This window comes from Coregonus clupeaformis, chromosome 36 (assembly GCF_020615455.1).
Source record: "Coregonus clupeaformis isolate EN_2021a chromosome 36, ASM2061545v1, whole genome shotgun sequence".
Classification (NCBI taxonomy): domain Eukaryota; kingdom Metazoa; phylum Chordata; class Actinopteri; order Salmoniformes; family Salmonidae; genus Coregonus; species Coregonus clupeaformis.
Genome location: NC_059227.1, coordinates 22,118,358 through 22,140,558, shown reverse-complemented (window position 1 = coordinate 22,140,558; position 22,201 = coordinate 22,118,358). Strand labels below are relative to the sequence as shown.

Genomic DNA, 22,201 nt, shown 5'->3' with positions numbered 1-22,201 from the left:
TCTATACTGATGTTTTGCCAGTTTAATTGCCTTGCGGAGTGAGTAGCTACACTGTTTGTAATCTGCCATATTCCCAGTCACCTTGGCATGGTTGAATGCGGTGGTTCGCGCTTTCAGATTGGCGCGAATGCTGCCATCTATCCACGGTTTCTGGTTAGGGTAGGTTTTAATAGTCACAGTGGGCACAACATCACCTATACACTTCCTGATAAACTCAGTCACCGTTTCAGTGTATTCGTCAAAATTATTTTCGCAAGCTACCCGGAACATATCCCAGTCCGCGTGATCAAAATAATCTTCAAGCGTGGATTCCGATTGGTCAGACCAGCGTTAAATAGTCCTTAGCACGGGTACTTCCTTTTTGAGTTTCTGTCTATAGGAAAGGAGAAGCAAAATGGAGTCGTGGTCAGATTTGCCGAAAGGAGGGCGGGGGAGGGCCTTATAACCATCCCGGAAGTTCGAATAGCAATGGTTGAGGATTTTGGCAGCGCGAGTACAACAGACGATATGTTGATAGAACTTCGGCAGCCTAGTCCTCAAATTTGCTTTGCTAAAATCCCCGGCTTCAATAAATGCAGCCTCAGGATATGTGGTTTCCAGTTTGCATAAAGTCCAGTGAAGTTCTTTGAGGGCCGTCGTGGTATCGGCTTGAGGGGGGATATACACGGCCGTAACTATAACCAAAGAAAATTGTCTTGGGAGATAATACGGTCGGCATTTGATTGTGAGATATTCTAGGTCGGCTGAACAAAAGGACTCGAGTTCCTGTATGTTACTACAATTACACCATGAGTCGTTAATCATGAAACACACACCTCCGCCCTTCTGCTTCCCGGAGAGATATTTATAACAAGATACTGCAAAGTTTCCTAAGAGCTAGTCGCGAGGCCGCCATCTTCGTCAGCACCAGGTTACATCATCTGTTCTTGGTTGCAACGCTCACTACCGAGTTCCAAACTGCCTCTGGAAGGAACGTCAGCACAAAAACCGTTCGTCGGCAGCTTCATGAAATGGGTTTCCATAGCCGAGCAGCCGCACACAAGCCTAAGATCACCATGCGCAATTCCAAGCGTCGGCTGGAGTTGGGTAAATCTCACCGCCATTGGACTCTGGAGGAGTGAAAATGCGTTCTCTGGAGTGATGAATCACGCTTCACCATCGGACTAATCTGGATTTGGCGGATGCCAGGAGAACGCTACCTGCCCCAATGCATAGTGGTGGAGGAGGAATAATGGTCTGGGGCTGTTTTTCATGGTTTGGTCTAGGCCCCTTAGTTCCAGTGAAAGGAAATCTTAAAGCTACAGCATGCAATGACGTTCTAGACAATTCTGTGCTTCCAATTTTGTGGCAACAGTTTGGGGAAGGCCCTTTCCTGTTTCAGCATGACAATGCCCCGTGCACAAAGGGAGGTCCATACAGAAATGGTTTGTTGAGATAAGTGTGGAAGAATGAGCACAGAGCCCTGACCTCAACTCCATCGAACACCTTTGGGATGAATTGGAATGCAGACTGCGAGCTAGGCCTAATCGCCCAACATCAGTGCCCGACCTCACTAATGCTCTTGTGGCTGAATGGAAACAAGTCCCCACGGGAATGTTCCAACATCTAGTGGAAAGCTTTCCCTAAAGAGTGGAGGCTGTTATAGCAGCAAAGGGGGGACCAACTCATATTAATGCCCATGATTTTGGAATGAGATGTTCAATGGGGTATTGTGTTACAGCCTGAATAAAAATTGGATTATATCTATTTTTTCTCTCACCCATCTACACACAATACCCCATAATGACAACATGAGAACATGTTTTTTGAATTGTCTGAAAATTTATTGAAAATGAAATACAGAAATATGTAATTTACATAAGTATTCACACCCCTGCGTCAATATTTTGTAGAATCACCTTTGGCAGCGATAACAGCTGTGAGTCTTTCTGGGTAAGTCTCTAAGAGCTTTGCACACCTGGATTGTACAATATTCTTCAAGCTCTGTCAAGTTGGTTGTTAATCATTGCTAGACAGCTATTTTCAAGTCTTGCCATAGATTGTCAAGCCAATTTATGTCAAAACTGTAACCAGGCCACTCAGGAACATTCAATGTCATCTTGGTAAGCAACTCCAGTGTTTATTTGGCCTTGTGTTTAAGGTTATTGTCCTGCTGAAAGGTGAATTAATCTCCCAATGTCTGGTGGAAAGCAGACTGAACCAGGTTTTCCTCTAGGATTTTGCCTGTGCTTAGCTCCATTCCGTTTCTTTTTTATTCTGAAAAACTCCACAGTCCTTAACGATTACAAGCATCCCCATAACATGATGCAGCCACCACTATGCTTGAAAATATGGAGAGTGGTACTCAGTAATGTGTTGTATTGTTGTTAGTATTGTGGAGTAAGTACAATGTTGTTTGATCCATCCTCAGTTTTCTCCTATCACAGCCATTAAACTCTGTAACTGTTTTAAAGTCACCATTGGCCTCAGAGTGAAATCCCTGAGCAGTTTCCTTCCTCTCCGGCAATTGAGTTAGGAAGGACAACTTTATCTTTATAGTGACTGGGTGTATTGATACACCATCTAAAGTGTAATTAATAACTTCACCCTGCTCAAAGGGATATTCAATGTCTCCCTTTTTTTTAAACCCATCTACCAATAGGTGCCCTTCTTTGCGAGGCACTGGAAAACCTCCCTTAGTGGTTGAATCTGTGTTGGAAATTCACTGCTCGACTGAGGGACGTTACAGATAATTGTATGTGTGGGGTACAGAGATGAGGTAGTCATGAAATTTTTTTGTATTATTGCAAACAGAGTGAGTCCATGCAACTTATTATGTGACTTGTTAAGCAAATTTAGGCTTGCCAAAACAAAGGGGTTGAATACTTATTGACTCAAGACATTTCAGCTTTTAACTTTTAATTAATTTGTAAAAATGTACTTGCTTGACCGTGCTGTGGGTAATGTAACTGTTTGTTACATGCAATATTTGCTTTGTGGACTTCACCGGACAGATGTTGCTCTCCGATTTTGTGATGAAACAAACATATGTGTAGTAAATGTATTCCGCCACTGTGTGACTTTTGTATTTTTGTTGTCTCTGCCTTATTGTATATCATGGTGGCGTATGAACGAATGGATTATAGAGCAAATAATGCAATTATCACAACATACAGTAGGTTTTAATATGGCTTTTTTTAATGGCTTGGCTTCCCCAGTGATTTTACCCTCGCACCCCTACTAACTGAGGTTTGTATTGGGTTCTGTGGAGGGAACATCATCTTCGATTCCATAAAATGTCTTACTTGCAGATACCCAAATAATTGTCTGTTTGGTACAGCAATTTGGGGGGGATTTGCTGAAACGATAAAAATGTGTCACCATCAAACATATCTGATATTGACCTTATACCTTTCTGGTACCAGAGGTGGAAAACGCTATCAGAAATGCCAGGGGGAAAGACCTTGTTAGTAGCCCTTTCATGCAGTCAATGACCAAAAGCACCCTCTTTGGCCTTATTTATATTTTTCATAATTTCATCATTAATAAAGATTAAAATAAATAAATACATGAAAAGCCAGTGTTTCTATGTCAAGCAGATTTGTTATATTTAAGTATTCTGTGATATTTAAAGTGTAATATTGAATAGATGTCACCTCTATATCTGACATGGTACAGGTGTCTTCTTTTTTTAAGCCCATAACCATGTGTGTAAGGTGTATACTTTTGTTTCAAAGTAGATTTGTTTAAGACTACCAAGAATCACTCTGTGTGACCCTGATTTAGCCCACTGCTGTAATTAATCATGGGTGTCAGAGTGGATCTTAAAAGCTTGAGAGTTGAGACACAGAAACTCCAAGGCCAAGGCTGATAAATCATAGTCAATGCTAAACTATCTAGAGTTGTCCTGAAACTAGCCTGTCCATCTAACTCCAAAAAAGCAATTGTACACGAGAGGGCGTGCTAAACTACTATTTTAGCACGGCTGTGCTGCGGTCATAGGTACGAGGCGGAGCACAAACTCTAGTGTACAATTGCTTTATTGGAGTTAGATGGACAGGCTAGTTTATTTTGATAAATGTACTCATAGGCTACTATTTCATCCTGACACATCTATGGTTGCTAGCCATCATTCTATTAGTTAAGTTGGCAGAGACGCGACCCAGTCGTGAAGTCTTTTTGTTCTATATCTATGAACGTGACCCAGTCGTTCGTTCTAAATGTTCCATTGCCATGCTGGCTGGCAATGCTCTTATCCCTTGCTTGCTAGCTAGCCAACTACGGCTAACACAGTCAGGTGCAGCTAGAATAACAGCAAAGTAGCTGCATGGACACTGTTCAGAGGAGCTAGCCAACTACACAGCTAGCGCAATCACTTCAAACTGAAGCTGGTAAGACCGCAAACTAGATGCATTTCATGTCGTTTGGCCTGTTTTTCTTTTGACATTTCTTTGTATATATCCATAGAAATTATGCTGATTCATGATTTCGACTGTCTGAGAAAAAAGATGTCTGTTCATTTAATCGGTTAGGTTGCCAGAGACATGACCCAGTCATGAAGTCTTTTTGTTCTATATCTATGGATGCAACCCAGTCGCTCATTCTAAATGTTCCGTTGCCATGCTGGCTAACACAGTCACATCAAACCATGCAGCTAGAATAACAGCAAAGTAGCTGCATTTCATTTCGTTTGACCTGTTTTTCTATTGAAATTCATTTGTATATATCCATAAAAATGATGCTGATTCATGATTTTGACTGGCTGAGAAAAGATGCCCGTCTCGTCCTGACACGTTAATTCTCAATAGGACAGTGGAGACAGAATTTCAATATTGAAACAATATTGCAAATGTCGAGAAAAAAACAGCAACGTTTGTACAACCCCCTGTTGTTGTAAATCAAATGTGCGGCTAGAAGCAAGGGGAAATAATGTCTAGATGCTTTTTACAGTGGAGATCAAGGTAATGAATTGGCTGGCTGGGCTGATGCGACAGTGTATGTGCAGAGATTTCTCAGATGGAAAAGGAAACAAGATGCCAATTTTTACGTCATAGGCTTACCCGTGCTAAACAGGATTTTTAGTTGGGCGTCTCAACCAATCACAATGCTTGTTTTGACCAACCAGCTGTATAATACCCTTTAACTCACATCCCAAGATTGCTGCACCATGTTCTTATAAACCTGTGGGGATCACCTTTTCAATATCACCAGATTACGGTCTATCAACCTCAGCACCATACCCTTTCAAAGTCTGTCAATCTGTACACAGACATCTATTCAGAATCCATACATAAAGCACAGGGACATGTCACTTACAGTATACCCATGGCTATACCAATGGTAAGGCTCTAGCCATTGAAGACATAATACCAGAAATGTGAGATCTATAACTGTGGCATTAATATTCTATTACCTCCGCTGGGCACAGTAAATCCAATATCCTGACACTTACCAAGGTCCTGAAAGTTCACTTTTACAAAGCCAGTTTTTCTCCAGTTTAGGACATGATGAGACAATTATCTTGTAGCTATTAAAGGTCATGATCTGTTTTTCTCGCTCTGGTAAAAAGAGGCAGTTTTGTGGAAGGGATTTCTGTTGTTTTCTTCTCACTGAAAGATGATCATGATTATGCAGATGTAGGCATGCAAAGGAGAAACAAGGACGAAACATAATGTCTGTCAGTGTGTGTGTGTGTGTAAAAACTAAACAAAAAAACAGCTATGAATAATCCACAGAAGTGAGAAATGCAATGAGGAACTTCATAGCCACAAATATCCCATGAAACCACTGCCTTCAGTAACACAGTGTTGGGATAAAATAACCATCTAAGGTACAGGGATTTCTTGCCTCCAGCATGATCTAGGAATACATTTTTTCTTCCATTTATTCAATATGCTGAGAGTTTGGAGAATACCTCTCTAGGGCAGCCCCCCAACCTTAAAGAACAGTGTGCAACCAGCCAGGAATATTCTGGAAGTGAAAAACAATCCAGTCTCTATGTAGTCTACAGATGCCTGTAGTAAACATCTCACAGTCTCAAAGCCCAATGACAAACCAGCATATTTCCTGGAGCTCCACAGAATCAGTGAGCTGGTTTGGTTAGTCTGACAGGAATATGGTTCTCTCCATGAACTGGACGCAGGGGCGCTGGGTTAACGAGAACACTCACTAAATTAAACCCCATCATAACAAACAGTCACATGAGTGCCCTCGTTTCCTGCAACTCAACCACAGGCCAGGGTAATCAGGGAAGTGATGCTGAGACTTTCAGGAAGTGACCTCACATTGGCCAGCTACTAGCCACAACATTTTACATTTACCAGACGCTCTTATCCAGAGCGACTTAAAGTTAGTGAGTGCATATATTTTCATACTGGCCCCCCGTGGGAAACGAACCCACAACCCTGGCGTTGCAAGCGCCATGCTCTACCAACTGAGCTACTGTCAACCACAGCATGAGAGGGCAGGAATCAAGACAAGGCTTTCAGTGAGACTTTAAGTGTAACCACTGTAGGCCTGGCTGACAAGCACAATATAATATGTAATGAAGAGAATATGTCATATGTAAGCGAATGAAAAAAGTAATGAAAAAGTTATTACATTTATTACATGTTGCTTTGAGTGCCTCTCATGAAAAGGTCAGTCTGTATGCCCTATGTATTAGCTCTATGATGGTTCCGCTGCATGAATAGGCTACACTGTAGCAAGTTTAGAATCAGAGAGAGAGTTGTGTGAATTCATTTTTAGATCTGCATCCTCAGACTTGTCTGTTCTAAAGCACAAATCACTTCCCAACACTCCGACTGCTGTTAACTAGGGGCCCAAATACACACCAATATTTTAGCTGGAAGAGATGGCTGCATGGTGGTATATATACAGTATATATATTAATATTCTGGACTCTGACATTGCTCGTTCTGATAGTTATTACATCATTTTAACTTTTTGGTAATTGTATTGTTAGATATTACTGCACTGTTGGAGCAAATCTGTGTACGCGACCAATACACTTTGATTTGATTTTGATTTGAGTGGGAGGCCCCAATGTACTGCAGCTAAAAGCTAACCCTCAATCCCAGCTGCGTTGAATTATGAATACAGATTCAGCATCCAGTCGGATATCAAAGGCATGTTCCAGGCCATGCATAAAGAAACAGGCCTCCTATCTTTATGCTAATGGTGTGGTGCTCTGCTAGAGATCCTGGGCTGGGATATCACATCAAAAGCTTTTTGGGTCAACTTTTGAGATAAAACACCCACACACTCACACTGTTGAGGCTGTGCTCTATACCCTAGACTGCCTGGGGCCAGACTGGACAATCTATTGATGTTGAGTTGACATAATGACCTCTTCATCGTTTAATGGTTTGGATACACAAAGCCAGAGCAGGGAGAGTAGGATAAAGCTCTGTCCGATCAGATCATTTCTCCTACAGTAACACTGTACCAGCTACTGTTAGTGAGGGCTCAAGGAAAGCTCAGCAAAGTGGTGTGTGTGTGTGTGTGTGTGTGTGTCTGTGTGTTTCTGTGCATGCTAGCAGATACCCATAGACTTCCAGTCATTGCACTAATGCTAGTTAGCACTGGCTCACAAAACTACTTCTAACTTCCATCATACTGGACACAGAGACATATACAGCTGTGGAAAAAATTAAGAGACCACTGCAAATTTTTCTTAAATCAGCATCTCTAGATGTATGACAGCCATTCCATTCCAGTGTCTGTTGAATTCCAACACAGGCACACCTCATTCTACTGAATTAGGTACTGATTAGGTGATCACATGAACCAAATCTTATTTAACGAGGAAAAGTATAAAAACCACTGCTGTGGTCATCACTATCCTCTTGCAATAGGACCAGCTGGATGGAAAAAACAGTGCTAATAGTACCTCAAAAGTAATATTAATAAAAAAATAACTATTGACCATGCCAAAAGAGTTGAAAAGGAGTGTTTTGAGTGAGGAAAAGAAGGGTTCAATTCTGGCTTTACTGGCAGAGGGATACAGTGAGCGTCAGGTTGCTTCCATCCTTAAAATTTCAAAGACGGCGGTTCATGAGAACAAGGTCAAGCAGCAGACATTGGGGACAACAAAGCTACAGACCGGCAGAGGGCAAAAACGACTCTCTACTGACCGGGATGACCGCAAACTCATTCGAATGTCACTCAACAACCGTAGGATGACATCAAGTGACCTACAAAAAGAATGGCAAACGGCAGCTGGGGTGAAGTGCATGGCGAGGACGGTTCGAAACAGGCTCCTAGGGGCAGGGCTGAAGTCGTGCAAAGCTAGAAAAAAGCCCTTAATCAATGAGAAGCAAACAAGAGCCAGGCTGAGGTTTGCAAAATACCATAAGGATTGGACCGTAGAGGACTGGAGTAAGGTAATCTTCTCTGATGAGTCCAATTTTCAGCTTTGTCCAACACCTGGTCGTCTAATGGTTAGACGGAGACCTGGAGAGGCCTACAAGTCACAGTGTCTCGCACCCACTGTGAAATTTGGTGGAGGATCGGTGATGATCTGGGGGTGCTTCAGCAAGGCTGGAATCGGGCAGATTTGTCTTTGTGAAGGACGCATGAATCAAGCCACGTACAAGGTTGTCCTGGAAGAAAACTTGCTTCCTTTTGCTCTGACATTGTTCCCCAACTCTGAGGATTGTTTTTTCCAGCAGGAGAATGCGCCATGCCACACAGCCAGGTCAATCAAGGTGTGGATGGAGGACCACCAGATCAAGACCCTGTCATGGCCAGCCCAATCTCCAGACCTGAACCCCATTGAAAACTTCTGGAATGTGATCAAGAGGAAGATGGATGGTCACAAGCCATAAAACAAAGCCGAGCTGCTTGAATTTTTGCGCCAGGAGTGGCATAAAGTCACCCAACATCAATGTGAAAGACTGGTGGAGAGCATGCCAACACGCATGAAAGCTGTGATTGAAGATCAGGGTTATTCCACCAAATATTGATTTCTGAACTCTTCCTAAGTTAAAACATTACTATTGTGTTGTTTAAAAATGAACATGAACTTATTTTCTTTGCATTATTCGAGGTCTGACAACACTGCATCTTTTTTGTTATTTTGACCAGTTGTCATTTTCTGCAAATAAATGCTCTAAATGACAATATTTTTATTTGGAATTTGGGAGAAATGTCGTCAGTAGTTTATAGAATAAAACAAAAATGTTATTTTTACCCAAACACATACCTATAAATAGTAAAACCAGAGAAACTGATCATTTTGTAGTGGTCTCTTCTTTTTTTCCGCAGCTGTATATGGTATCCACTAGTTCATCTGACTGGGGAAGTAGATAAAGTGCCTCATTGCCAAAATCCCAAAGTATCCCTTTAAGTCCCATTAAACCGTTGGTCCTGATTAGACTCAAAACAATAGCGCTGGTTATGAGCAAAGGAAACAGCACGTTCCCATCAAAGGGAAAATGTTCTGCTCTTAAACATCAAGTAGTAACTCTCAAGCTCTCTTCTATATGAGATTAAAACTCTAAGGTAAACCCCATGGAAATGCATAGTCTACATTTTGTCTGGTACATTCTCTCTCTCTCTCTCTCTCTCTCTCTCTCTCTCTCTCTCTCTCTCTCTCTCTCTCTCTCTCTCTCTCTCTCTCTTTCCCTCTCTCTCTCTCTCTTTCCCTCTTTCTTTTTCTGTCTCCCCTCTCTCTCTGTATTCCATTCTCTACCCCTCTCACCCTCCACTTCTCTATCCCTCAATTCTTCCTACCCTGCCTTACCTCCTTCCATCCCATTCCCAGTGGTAGTCTTCATGTCTAAAAGCATTAGAAAGCTAATTTGCCAACCTGACGAGGAATCCTACTGGGAAAACGTCCTTGAATCCAACAGCTACAGAGCCAAACAGAGCCAGCCAATCATCAGCCTCCACCAAAGCTACTGGATCCCGAGGCATTGCAGGTCTACAATTTATCATAATCATATTCAAAGTAGAGCAGGGATCTTATGCCTGCTAATGTCATTTGTTCGTTTTATTGTCCAATTTAAATGTAAATAACTCCCCATCATATTCTTGATAAATCTCAGTATCACAGTAATCACACTATACACCAAGTATTTCATGTCACACATGGCTGCCATCCTCTACCTCTCACTGCCATCTCAACCCCACATAGACCTCCACCGAATACCTAAGTTGCAAGTGGCCAGTTAGAGTGGACTAAAAATAATATAATAATATGCCATTTAGCAGACGCTTTTATCCAAAGCGACTTACAGTCATGCGTGCATACATTATTTTATTTTTTTGACTAGATAGGATATGGCCCATTTACAATGGACAACACAGGTGATTCCTTCCTCTTGTCTTAAAGAGATTCTCCGGTACTTTTGTATACTTTTTAGCCAGTAGTTCTGAAAGTAGCACTCACGAGCCAAAAGTTATGTGCCAATATGTGCACCACGTCATTGTTCTCTCTCTCTCTGCTGTGTCCACTGAGCCATTGGGCCCGCCCTGCAACCTCATTGGATAACGCTGGACAGGCCTCTTGCTAGCTGTCATTCAAATGCAAGGGGCTGATGCTCATTAGCTAGAATTCGAATTGCTAGGGGGCTGGCCCAGGTGGGTGGAAATGTAGGGAAAATGGAGCGGCACAGCTTCAAGAAAACAGTCGCTTTTAAACTAGGGATTTCGTGGCTAATTGAGGTAAAACAGTAATTCTGCTCATAGATTATTCATGTATAAACTACACACTGACACATCCAGCCCAACGCAGGAGCTTTAAAAAATACTTTCGTAGTCGCCAAAGTACCGGAGTTTTAAGAGCAGAGGTATTGTAAAGCAATAAAGCAATACACTTGATAAGATTCAGATAAGATGTCCTGTTAGCTGAGCCTTTGGTCAAATGCCTGATGTGATAACCAACACCTGAGCCTGTTACTAAAAAGTATGGGTGAACTCATCCGTTGCATACTTAAATTGCATTGCGCAAAGTAATATCCAAAAAGTAATATCCAACACAGACCATGCTATTTACATTATGGTGGGGAAACTCTCGCCTTAGGACACAGGGACATATAACCTATAAAGTGAGAATAGTTTTTTTTATGTTGTCCTGGACTTTTTTATTATTATTTTATTTAACCTTTATTTAACCAGGTAGGCCAGTTGAGAACAAGTCCTCATTTACAACTGCGACCTGGCCAAGATAAAGCAAAGCAGTGCGATAAAAACAACAACACAGAGGTACATATGGGGTAAAACAAAACATAAAGTCAAAAATACCACAGAAAATATATATACAGTGTGTGCGAATGTAGCAAGTTATGGAGGTAAGGCAATAAATAGGCCATAGTGCAAAATAATTACAATGAGTATTAACACTGGAATGATAGATGTGCAAGAGATGATGTGCAAATAGAGATACTGGGGTGCAAATGAGAAAAATAAATAACAATATGGGGATGAGGTAGTTGAGTGGGCTAATTTCAGAAGGGCTGTGTACAGGTGCAGTGATCGGTAAGGTGCTTTGACAACTGATGCTTAAAGTTAGTGAGGGAGATAAGAGTCTCCAGCTTCAGAGATTTTTGCAGTTCGTTCCAGTCATTGGCAGCAGAGAACTGGAAGAAATGGCGGCCAAAGGAGGTGTTGGCTTTGGGGATGACCAGTGAGATATACCTGCTGGAGCGCATACTACGGTGGGACTTTGAGATGGAGACAGAAAGGTTATGGAAAGGTCTAGTGGCAGGGCAGATGACTCCGGACCACATATCACATATGTTCGATACCCATCTTAACCCTTCCTGTCTGAGTGCCTCTGTATGTACTGTATCCATCTCCCCCTACCTACTGACTTCTCTATCGCAAAAATATAAATATGAAAGAAAAAGGGCTTGATGGTTATTTGGAAGCTATAAGATGGAATGGGACTAACAGAAGAGTTACAAACCTCATCAAATCTGGCCTCATCCTCACAGTTTTCCAGCACACGCGTGTAGAGCGACAGACCTGAGGGGTGTAAGGACAGAGGTCAGGGGTTAAACAGGCTCAAAAGGCTCAAATGAAATTACAGAAATAGAAATGCATAGAAATAAATTCAACTCATATGCAAGACTCATTGACACAAAGTGCGTTGAATAACACATTGCAAAGCAAATATATACATCCACCGGACATTTCACGCCATTGCTATTTGGTGCCAAACACTTGCAAATGTTAGCGTTTCGCAAGCATATTCCTACTGCTAGACATGTTCCACTGTTATTATAAAAAGGTCACACTTGAGAAGAATTTGTAAAATTCTATATTTCGAAGTTAAACTGTATATTGTATCGCGGCCCTTACAAAAAAAGATTGCAGTTAGAGTGCAGTAAAACTGCAGCATAACTGCAGTTAGAGTGCAGTATACAGTGGGGAGAACAAGTATTTGATACACTGCCGATTTTGCAGGTTTTCCTACTTACAAAGCATGTAGAGGTCTGTCATTTTTATCATAGGTACACTTCAACTGTGAGAGACGGAATCTAAAACAAAAATCCAGAAAATCACATTGTATGATTTTTTAGTTATTAATTTGCATTTTATTGCATGACATAAGTATTTGATACATCAGAAAAGCAGAACTTAATATTTGGTACAGAAACCTTTGTTTGCAATTTCAGAGATCATATGTTTCCTATACGTTCAGTTTAATTGCACAACAATCTGTGCATTTGTAATAACTAGCACTTTGTCATTGTTTTAGGCGCTCTGCCTTAGAAGCCTGTAGCTTCTGTGAATTGGCCGTTGCATTTATTTTCCTTGTTTGTTATTTTTGTCAGTCAAGTATTCATAAATATCAGTATTCATGGTTCCAGCTCACCTTCTGCACCTGTAAATTAATACCACCATTTTGCACGTGAATTCCATCTGACTCCTCATGCTTCGCACGCCCTGACAAGACCATAGAGTCCACTATCTTACAAGATCCTAAATCAATTTACATGTGTCAGACTAAGTGGAAAGGGCAAGACAGAGTAATGGTGCTATAAAAACACACCTGGCTTGATACGAGGAGCCAGAGGAGAGAAAGACAAGCAGACAGATAAACGACTAAATTTGGACTCATTATGACACCGAATGTGACAGACGAAACATAGAGAGAGAGAGAGAGAGAGAGAGAGAGAGAGAGAGAGAGAGAGAGGCGAGAGAGAGAGAGAGAACAACATCCCTCTATGCGGACATTATGTTTTTAAATAAAAGGAGAAGGCATGGACACAGCTATACCTCCATTCTAATTCAATTACCACTGTGTGAATTTGTAGCTATACATTTTCAGTCAGGTTGTTTAAGAAATGATGCACCCATATACACTGAGTATACAAAACATTAAGGACACCTGCTCGTTCCATGACATACGTAGAATGACCAGGTGAATCCAGGTGAAAGCTATGATCCCTTATTGATGTAACTTATTAAATGTGTTGTGTTACCCCAAACATAACACTTTGTATTTAGGACATTGAGTTCATTTCTTTGCAACATGTTTAGCAGTTTTTCTTTAGTGCCTTGTTGCAAACAGGATGCATGTTTGGGAATATGTGTATTCTGTACAGGCTTCCTTCTTTTCACACTGTCAATTAGGTTAGTATTGTGGAGTAACTACAATGTTGTTGATCCATCCTCAGTTTTTTCCTATCACAGCCATTAAACTCTGTAACTGTTTTAAAGTCACCACTGGCTTCATGGTGAAATCTCTGAGCGGTTTCCTTCCTCTCTGGCAACTGAGTTAGGAAGGACACCTGTATCTTTGTGATGGCTGCACCATCGAGAGCATCCTGACTGGTTGCATCACCGCCTGGTATGACAACTGCTCAGGCTCTGACTGCAAGGAACTACAGAGGGTAGTGCGTACGGCCCAGTACATCACTGGGGCCAAGCTTCCTGCCATCCAGGACCTCTATACCAGGCGGTGTCAGAGGAAGGCCCTCAAAATTTACTCCAGCCACCCGAGTCATAGACTGTTCTCTCTGCTACTGCACGGCAAGCGGTACCGAACGCCAAGTCTAGGACAAAAAGGCTTCTCAACAGCTTCTACCCCCAAGCCATAAGACTCCTGAACAGCTAATCATGGCTACCCGGAGTATTTGCACTGCCCCCCCACCCCACCCCCACCCCATCTTTTTACTCTGCTGCTGCTACTCTGTTAATTATTTAGTCACTTTAACTCTACCCACATGTACATATTACCTCAACTACCTCAACTAGCCGGTGCCCCCGCACATTGACTCTGCACCGGTATCCCCCTGTATGTAGCCTCCCTACTGTTATGTTATATTACTTCTGGTCTTTTTTTCTCAACACTTTTTTGTTGTTGTTTTATTTTACTTATTTATAAAAAAAATAATCCATTGTTGGTTAAGGGCTGTAAGTAAGCATTTCACGGTAATGTCTACACCTGTTGTATTCGGCGCATGTGGCAAATAACATTTGATTTGATTTGACTGGGTGTATTGATACACCATCCAAAGTGTAATTAATAACTTCACCATGCTCAAAGGGATATTCAATGTCTGCTTTTTTTTTTTTTACCCATCTACCAATGGTTGCCCTTCGTTCCGAGGCATTGGAAAACCTCCCTGGTCTTTGTGGTTGAACCTGTGCTTGAAATTCACTGTCACGACTTCCTCCGAGGCTGCCTCCTCTCCTTGTTCGGGCAGTCTTCGGCGTTCGTCGTCACCGGCCTTCTAGCCACTGCCGCATCACATCTCATCATTCCATTTGTTTTGTCTTGTCTATTACACACACCTGGTTCATATTCCCTCATTAGTATGTGTATAAGTGTTCCCTCTGCCCCCTTGTCCTTGTGGGTGATTGTTTAATGTGAGGAGAGAGTAGCTTGGTTGAGCTACGTGTATTTTGTATTGCCGGGGTATATTTTCCCCGTGTGCCTGTTTTGTTCCAGTGCGCCTGTTTAGCGCACTGGACGGTTTGACGCTATCCTGTGTAACTCTGTATTCTGGAATGAACTCTGTATTCTGTGATTTACCCTCCTGCGCCTGACTCCTTCAAATCACCCATCACATTCACAGCTCGACTGAGGGACCTTACAGATAATTGTAAGTGTGGGGTACAGAGATGAGGTGGTCATTCAACAATCATGTTAAACTCTATCTATGCAACTTATGTGATTTGTTAAGCAAATTTATACTCCTGAACTTATTTAGGCTTGCCATAACAAAGGGGTTGAATACTTATTGACTCAAAAATTGAGAAAAACATCATTCCACTTTGACATTAAGGGGTATTGTGTGTAGGCCAGTGACACAAAATCTCAATTTAATCCATTTTAAATTCAAGCTGTAACACAACAACATGTGGAAAAAGACAAGGGTTGTAAATACTTTCTGAAGGCACCGTATACACTGTCTTTTTAGGCCTTATCAATAGCGTAATGAATGTAATCTTACTTATTGACTATGTTTGGCAATTAATCTGATTTTTGAATACCTACCTCATCTCTTTACCTCATACATACAATTATCTGTAAGTTCCCTCAGTCGAGCAGTGAATTTCAAACACAGATTCAACCACAAAGACCAGGTAAGTTTTCCAATGCATCGTAAAGAATAGATACAAAATCAAATTAAAATAAAAGCAGACACTGAATATCCCTTTGAGCATGGTGAAGTTATGAATTACTCTTCGGATGTTGTATCAATACACCCAGTCACTACAAAGATACAGGCGTCCTTCCTAACTCAATTGCCAGAGAGGAAGGAAACTGCTCAGGGAGTTTAATGGCTGTGATAGGAGAAAACTGAGGATGGATCAACAACATTGTAGTTACTTGACCACAATACTAACTTAATTGAAAGAGTGAAAAATAATTAAGCCTGTACAAAACATGCATCCTGGCACTGTAATTCTGATCAAATTCTATTAAAAACGAAACAACTCGTTTTAAATAGGCTATGTCTATATATAGTTACAGGCACCATCATTGCTCCCCATGGGCATATAATACAGACAATGCAACTTAGACTATGGAGGGTTTTACATACATCCAAACTTTTCACTGGAGCTTGATAAAGATCCAATATAAAGAGAACGGGGGAATGTCCACTCACCGTTATACTGCTGGCATATGTAATGTTGTATAACCATCATGGAACCATCTAACAGATCATATTTGCACTTCTCCTGAAATAGCAGCCGAAATTGCATTGCATTCGAACTATGTTCGTTTTCACGATAAACCCATATCTCTCCTTCCATGGGCACTGTGCGTCATGACTGGATAGCCTGCGCTTCTAATCTCAAAATCCATGCCATTATCAACTGTGTAACTGTTAAGTCCTGCTTTTTGTGGTTCTTAAAACTTACCATTAGTGCTGCATGAAATTGTCACTTTTACGCTTGTTTTTAAATATAGCCACCATTCCCACCCACCTCAACGCAAGCGAGCTGATGTTAGACAGGGAAGTTGCCGAACCTGGCGTTAGGGCTGGAAAATGCCAGTGCACCTGTTTTTACATGACGAAATTGCACACTAACGTGCGTTTGATACTTGCGTCTCCTTAGCACCAGCTGAAAATAGAGCCCATAATGTTATGTAAATACTCTTAACAACAAATATCTCAAACTAATCAAGATATCAGGAGAGAGAGAATGTGGGACCATGGCAGAGAAAGAGACTGAAACTAAATGACAAAGGCAAAGCGGAGCAGCAAGTCAATAAAAACAGAGAGAGAAAGCGAGAGAGACAAAGAGACAGAGAAAGAAACAGACCGACAGACGTAAGGAGATTGCGAGAGAGGAATTGAGAAAACGCCTAAAGCGAGGTACATCAATCAATAGACTATAGTGAATAGTAGACATGGGGACAGTCTGTGCACTTTCAATTTCCTGGGGATTTATAGAATGAGAGCGTTTTTTTACTGATATCTTACTGAAGGGTGAAAGTAAAGGGTTATACCAGCAGAGCAGAGGGGAAAAATACACTTGCAGTGTTCTGTAAAAATACTTTTCTACAGGAAAGAGAGCGTTCAGCAACCTGTTTCATTTCTACAATTTAGCAGAGGAACAGAATGAAACAAATTGAGTGACAGAGAGAGAGAGAGAGAGAGAGAGAGAGAGAGAGAGAGAGAGAGAGAGAGAAAGAGAGAGAGAGACCCTTTCATGCCTATTTTAAATTTGAATGAGAGAGAGAGAGAGAGAGAGAGAGAGAGAGAGAGAGAGAGAGAGAGAGAGAGAGAGAGAGAGAGAGAGAGAGAGAGAGACCCTTTCATGCCTATTTTAAATTTGAGAGAGAGAGAGAGAGAGAGAGAGAGAGAGAGAGAGAGAGAGAGGAGGGGATAATCCCAAACAGGCAGAACGATAACAACTTCTTTGCGAATCAAGTAATCTGTAATTGAATCTCAGTTCTCAGAATCTGACTCAGTTCTGTGATGGTGGAAATAATAATTGAATTTCTCATTTATTTGATATACAGCGTAACACATTGGCTGTGTTAACTTCGCCTCAGCCCCGGAAGGGAAGACAAGCATTACCATCAAACCCTATTACAGTACAGTAGAAGCTGGAGTATCTGGCTTTAGAATAGGGAAGCGCTAGACTTCACAACTGGGCTAATGAAGATAACAAAGCCCCCCAAAATATATTTATACCAGAGGGCAATTCAACACCCTTCTAAAATTATGTTGGTGAGGGATTCCAGGAGTATAATAACAGAGGAACTTTTACAATATTCATACTGTCATTCAACACATGGTGCCAATAGATTTAGGCAAATACTTGGCCTTAGTGGACAGACTGTCCTCTACCAATCACTAAAATGTAAGTACAGTACAGCATGTGTATGTTCAGGTTCTTGTACTGTATATGTGGACTTAGAAACTAAATTGTCTTAATCTTCATCTACTTAATGGATACAGGGGTCAATCTATATGTTCCGCCCTCTGGAGAGATGTCTAACTATGTGGTTACTGGTAACAAAGCTTACATAACCTTCCCCAGTGTCCGTCCCTGTAAGGGATACAGGTTGGCCTGCTCAGTGGGGCAGGGGCTTCCTGAGAGAACCCTTCCTCTCCAGACAGGATACAGTCTGAGCTGAAAGCACTCAGGAAGCCTTGCGGACAGCCTGTACCAGAGACCAGGCAAGGAGCTATCAACAACATGTCAAACACCAGAGAGAGAGAGGGGTGGATAGGGAAGGAAAGAGAGAGGGAGATGGAGAAGGACAGGGAGGGGGACAGAGAGAGTGAGAGAGAGCGAGAGAGACTAGGTTTTCTTTCACTGTTAAATCAGACACATTACTAAGCAGGGCCGGTCCTGGCCGTTCTAGGCGAGACAAACAAATTGCAGCACCTACAAGAATAGTCCCAGTAAGCAAAATGATGTTGAAAAGAATCTAAAATACGTATTCTTCCAGACGTTGAAGTTAGGTTCAACTTAGGTTCTGAATGAAAGGTGAAAATACGTATTTTCCGGACGTTGAAATCAGGTTCATTTTCGGTTCTGAATGAAAGTAGACGTCAATGATTGGTTCAGATTTGGTTCGGACCGGACAAAAAACAATGTCCATGGACGTGGAAATCAAGGCTAGTTCATCCAAAATGTGTTAGCGTCAGTCCGTGCTAACTGAGGTACAGCCTACAGCAGGGATGGGCAATTCCGGTCCTTGGGGGCCAGAGTGGTGTCACACTTTTTCCTCATCCCTAGTCAACACAGCTGATGAAACTAATTGCATTCTAAACTGAAGATCATGATTAGTTGATTATTGGTATCAGATGTGTTAGCTGGGGCTGGGGCAAAAGTGTGACACCAATCAGGCCCCAGAGGACTGGAGTTGCCCATCCCTGGGCTACAGTGTCACCTGAAATGTAATGTTAGGAATGCCCATCTATGTGGTAGGCCTATCGTTTGTAAAAAAATAAAAATAAAAAATAAAAAAAATAAGAAAGATGTCCAAAAGACGTTGGCCTCGGTCTGTGCTTAGTGGGGTGTAGCCTACCATGTCACCCGCAATGGAATTGTATTGGTAGGCCCACCGTTTGTAAAACAATCCGTTGCATTGGCTTTATCAGTGCCGATTCCTGTGACTAATCAATTTGGCTATTTAAGGTCTGAATATCAGTTACCCAACTTTATCAGGAGGAGTTATCCTGAGCCTATTTGCAATGTGTTTGCACAGCGGGAAATGCAGAAGTATTTTCTTTTTCACTATGGTCAGCTCGTAAAAAGTGTACAGATACAAACTTGAAACCACTGATGATGACAATTTAGCCCACGGGATGAAACTCCTTGACAGCAGTTGTGAGTAGTGTGATTGTCCATTCCATATTGTCCATTTTACTTTGACCTGTCCTGTTTTATGTTGTTTGTTAACATGTCAGGCATGATGTAAAAAGTTTCCATCTCATTACATTGTCATACATGTTTATCTCCAGCCTGTAGGCTACAGTAAAGGCCACATACTATTTCTACCATATGCTATATCAGCTACATGATTTGTGTTAGATCTTTTTTTTGTCGGAATGTTGGTGGAGCGCCACAGTGATACGTCTCTCCAACAGCACCCTGGAGAGGCACGCTGGGAACGGACAAGATAAATATTTTGCGTCCCAGCCTTTGACAAAGTAGGCACTGCTTATCATAGGATGGCATCAACACTCACCTAAAAAACCCATATGCCAATGGTTGAGAGAAATTGTTTTTGTTTTGGGGCAGAATTATGTGAGGTTTTATGTGTGGTTGGAGGTCAGTTTAGCTCAGAAAGTGCCGCCTTCGTCAATCTGCCGCCATATCCTGCCTAATCAGCGGGCCGGCCCTTTTCACTGACATCCTAAATTAACTGTTCAGAAACCGAACACCTTATATGGTTCCTTAATTAAACTGAACAACAAGCCACATAATATACGGTTTCAGTGCCAGGCAGCTTATACAGCAGGTGTCCTATTCAACTGGTAAAACAGCAGGCATGCACCTATGGCCAGTACTGTTTAAGCAGGGTTACTGTGTAAACAGTTATTGGCCTTTCCTCTACAAACAAGTAGGCTATTCATTGTCATAAAGAGTTATTCCAGCATTTCTTTCAATGACTAATTCAGCATTGTGATGTCATAAATGTTAACAACAAACAATTAGTCATTGTGATGTCATAACATAGTTATTAACCAACAATTTGACATTGTGATGTCATAAAGGGTTATCAACAAGCAATTTGACATTGTGAAGTCATAAAAAGTTATCACTGCAACCAGCAGCAAAGTCAAAATTGGTTATATCATAAAAATGTAAGAAAACTAAATGTAGCTTTTAGGTCTCAATTCAAGGTTAGGGTTAGGCATAAGGTTAGCAGTGTGGTTAAGATTAGGGTTAAGGTGTGCATGCACACCCACACACAGGCATACACACTCATAGAGGCACTTACATCGCACCCACACACACAAGCACATGCTCACACACACACACAATGTCTAGGCCTTTCAGGTGTTATGGGGATAAACTGAGGGAATGTAAGGTATCTCAGAAACCAGAATTTGCTCTCCATGGTGCTGAAATGGGCAAACAGTTAAAGCAGCACACACACACACACACACACACAATTCCCTCCACACCAATGCGTAGCAGTCTAGCCTTCATCTACAGTACCTATATTGTTTATTCGTTTTTCTGTTGCATTGGGATTACCAATCTGTTTCCAATCAGACCTGCCTGGCCAGGGGAGTTGGCCAGAGTGGACCACCGACCACGGGACAGCTTCCTTATTGGAGTCTCATTCCTTTCAGGGATGAAAATCAACGGTGTTTGATACTGTGAGATCCAGCTCAGCTGAGCGCATGGCGAGGGAGGCGAACCACGGTGGAGATAGATGAGAGCTGTAGAGCTGTAAAACGTGAAATAACGGTTGCGTATAACGGCTAGGCCTACAGGGAAGAGAATCTCCTTCTGATCGATAGGACTATAGGATATTGAACACATTTCTAAACTTGATGGCCAACAAAAAAAAAAACGATGTGCTAATTCGACAAACCAAGTGGTTGTACCCGACTGTTTGAATTAAAATTCCTCAATAAATAATTATTTATTTGAGGGTATTATGTATTCCAATGCGTAAAAGCACTCCTCGCCTCCACAATCTGTGTCGCTTTCCATCACCTCCTGGGATTGCAGAACCAGACAGGGGTCTCCCTAACTCTTCAGCGCAACCACAGGAGACGCGTCACCACATTGGGGTTTACCTATCCACAGGCTCATACACCAAATCACATTGCAAACTCCTAGGCACTGCGCAATCAGTATGACTATACCTATTGGGTCATAGAGAGAGAAAACACCGCGGACAAAGCATCTGTAGCAATAATAAAGTATTTGAGTTTGTTACCTCGAAATGTGACTTTGGCAATTCTGTCCCCCTTTCCACGAAGGTCCCGGACCGTCTTTAGGTGGACTAGAAGAGCCATGTCAACTTCGGTACAATACAGCACTTCAGGAGAAAATGAACTACAGTATTTTCCTTCACAGAGCTAAAAACTCGTATATTCTGCTGATAAGCGTATGAACCAAATGTTCAATGATCTCTGAACCTAGACCCTCTCATTGCGTCTTTGGTGAACCAAAATCTCCTTCCATTCCGCATGCAGCATCTGCTTTATCGCCTTTGACAGAAAGAAAGGAAGGATTTTCAATTATTCATAAGCTTTCGTGTTATCCCGCGCTATATGCTTCCTGGCTGCTGGGTCTCGCGCATCCCGGTGCCTGACTGGCGCATGTGGTGAAGACAGGGGTCTGCGCTTCGACTGACGGTCATACCGAGGGAAGGGGCGGGAGAAAGTGTCTTGGACAGGGAGGGTTGCATTCTCAGATAAAAAAAAAAAAAAAACATTGTTGAGAAGAAATTCACAATAGAGCATATTTTGTGTGTATGTATTGATATGTAGGCTATGTGTGCCGTTTTTACATGTCATTGAGCTGTTCTTGTCTATTAATATTCTGTATTATGTCATGTTTCATGTTCTGTGTGGACCCCACAGCTGCGGCTTTCGCAACAGATCCTAATAAAATACCAAAATACAGGCCAACCGATGAGGGTATCAATATTAAAAGTCTGTTTGGGAATTTTATTTTATTTCATCTTCTTAATACCCAGAGAGCCACGAACAGTTTTGTACCGTCATCAATATGCTAGGCCTATTACTTTTAAATGCAAATTGATTTGTTTGATTTATGCTTATTTTATGCTAGATTAAAATGATTTTTGTGACTTAGCTACATTTAT

The 22,201-nt window shown here is 41.7% G+C and overlaps 1 protein-coding gene across 1 annotated transcript in view; it reads right to left on the bottom strand.

Annotated features, from left to right (window-relative positions):
• otofa (otoferlin a) overlaps positions 1 to 21,662 on the bottom strand; it is a 133,481-nt gene extending 111,819 nt beyond the window's left edge. Inside the window, exons 1-2 of the mRNA XM_045211306.1 lie at positions 21,308 to 21,662; positions 11,891 to 11,949 (exon numbers count right to left, since the gene is read on the bottom strand). Of these exons, the coding sequence (XP_045067241.1) occupies positions 11,891 to 11,949; positions 21,308 to 21,386 (138 nt within the window). The 5' untranslated portion in view covers positions 21,387 to 21,662. The remainder of the gene's footprint in view (positions 1 to 11,890; positions 11,950 to 21,307) is intronic.
• Positions 21,663 to 22,201: the final 539 nt, after the last annotated feature.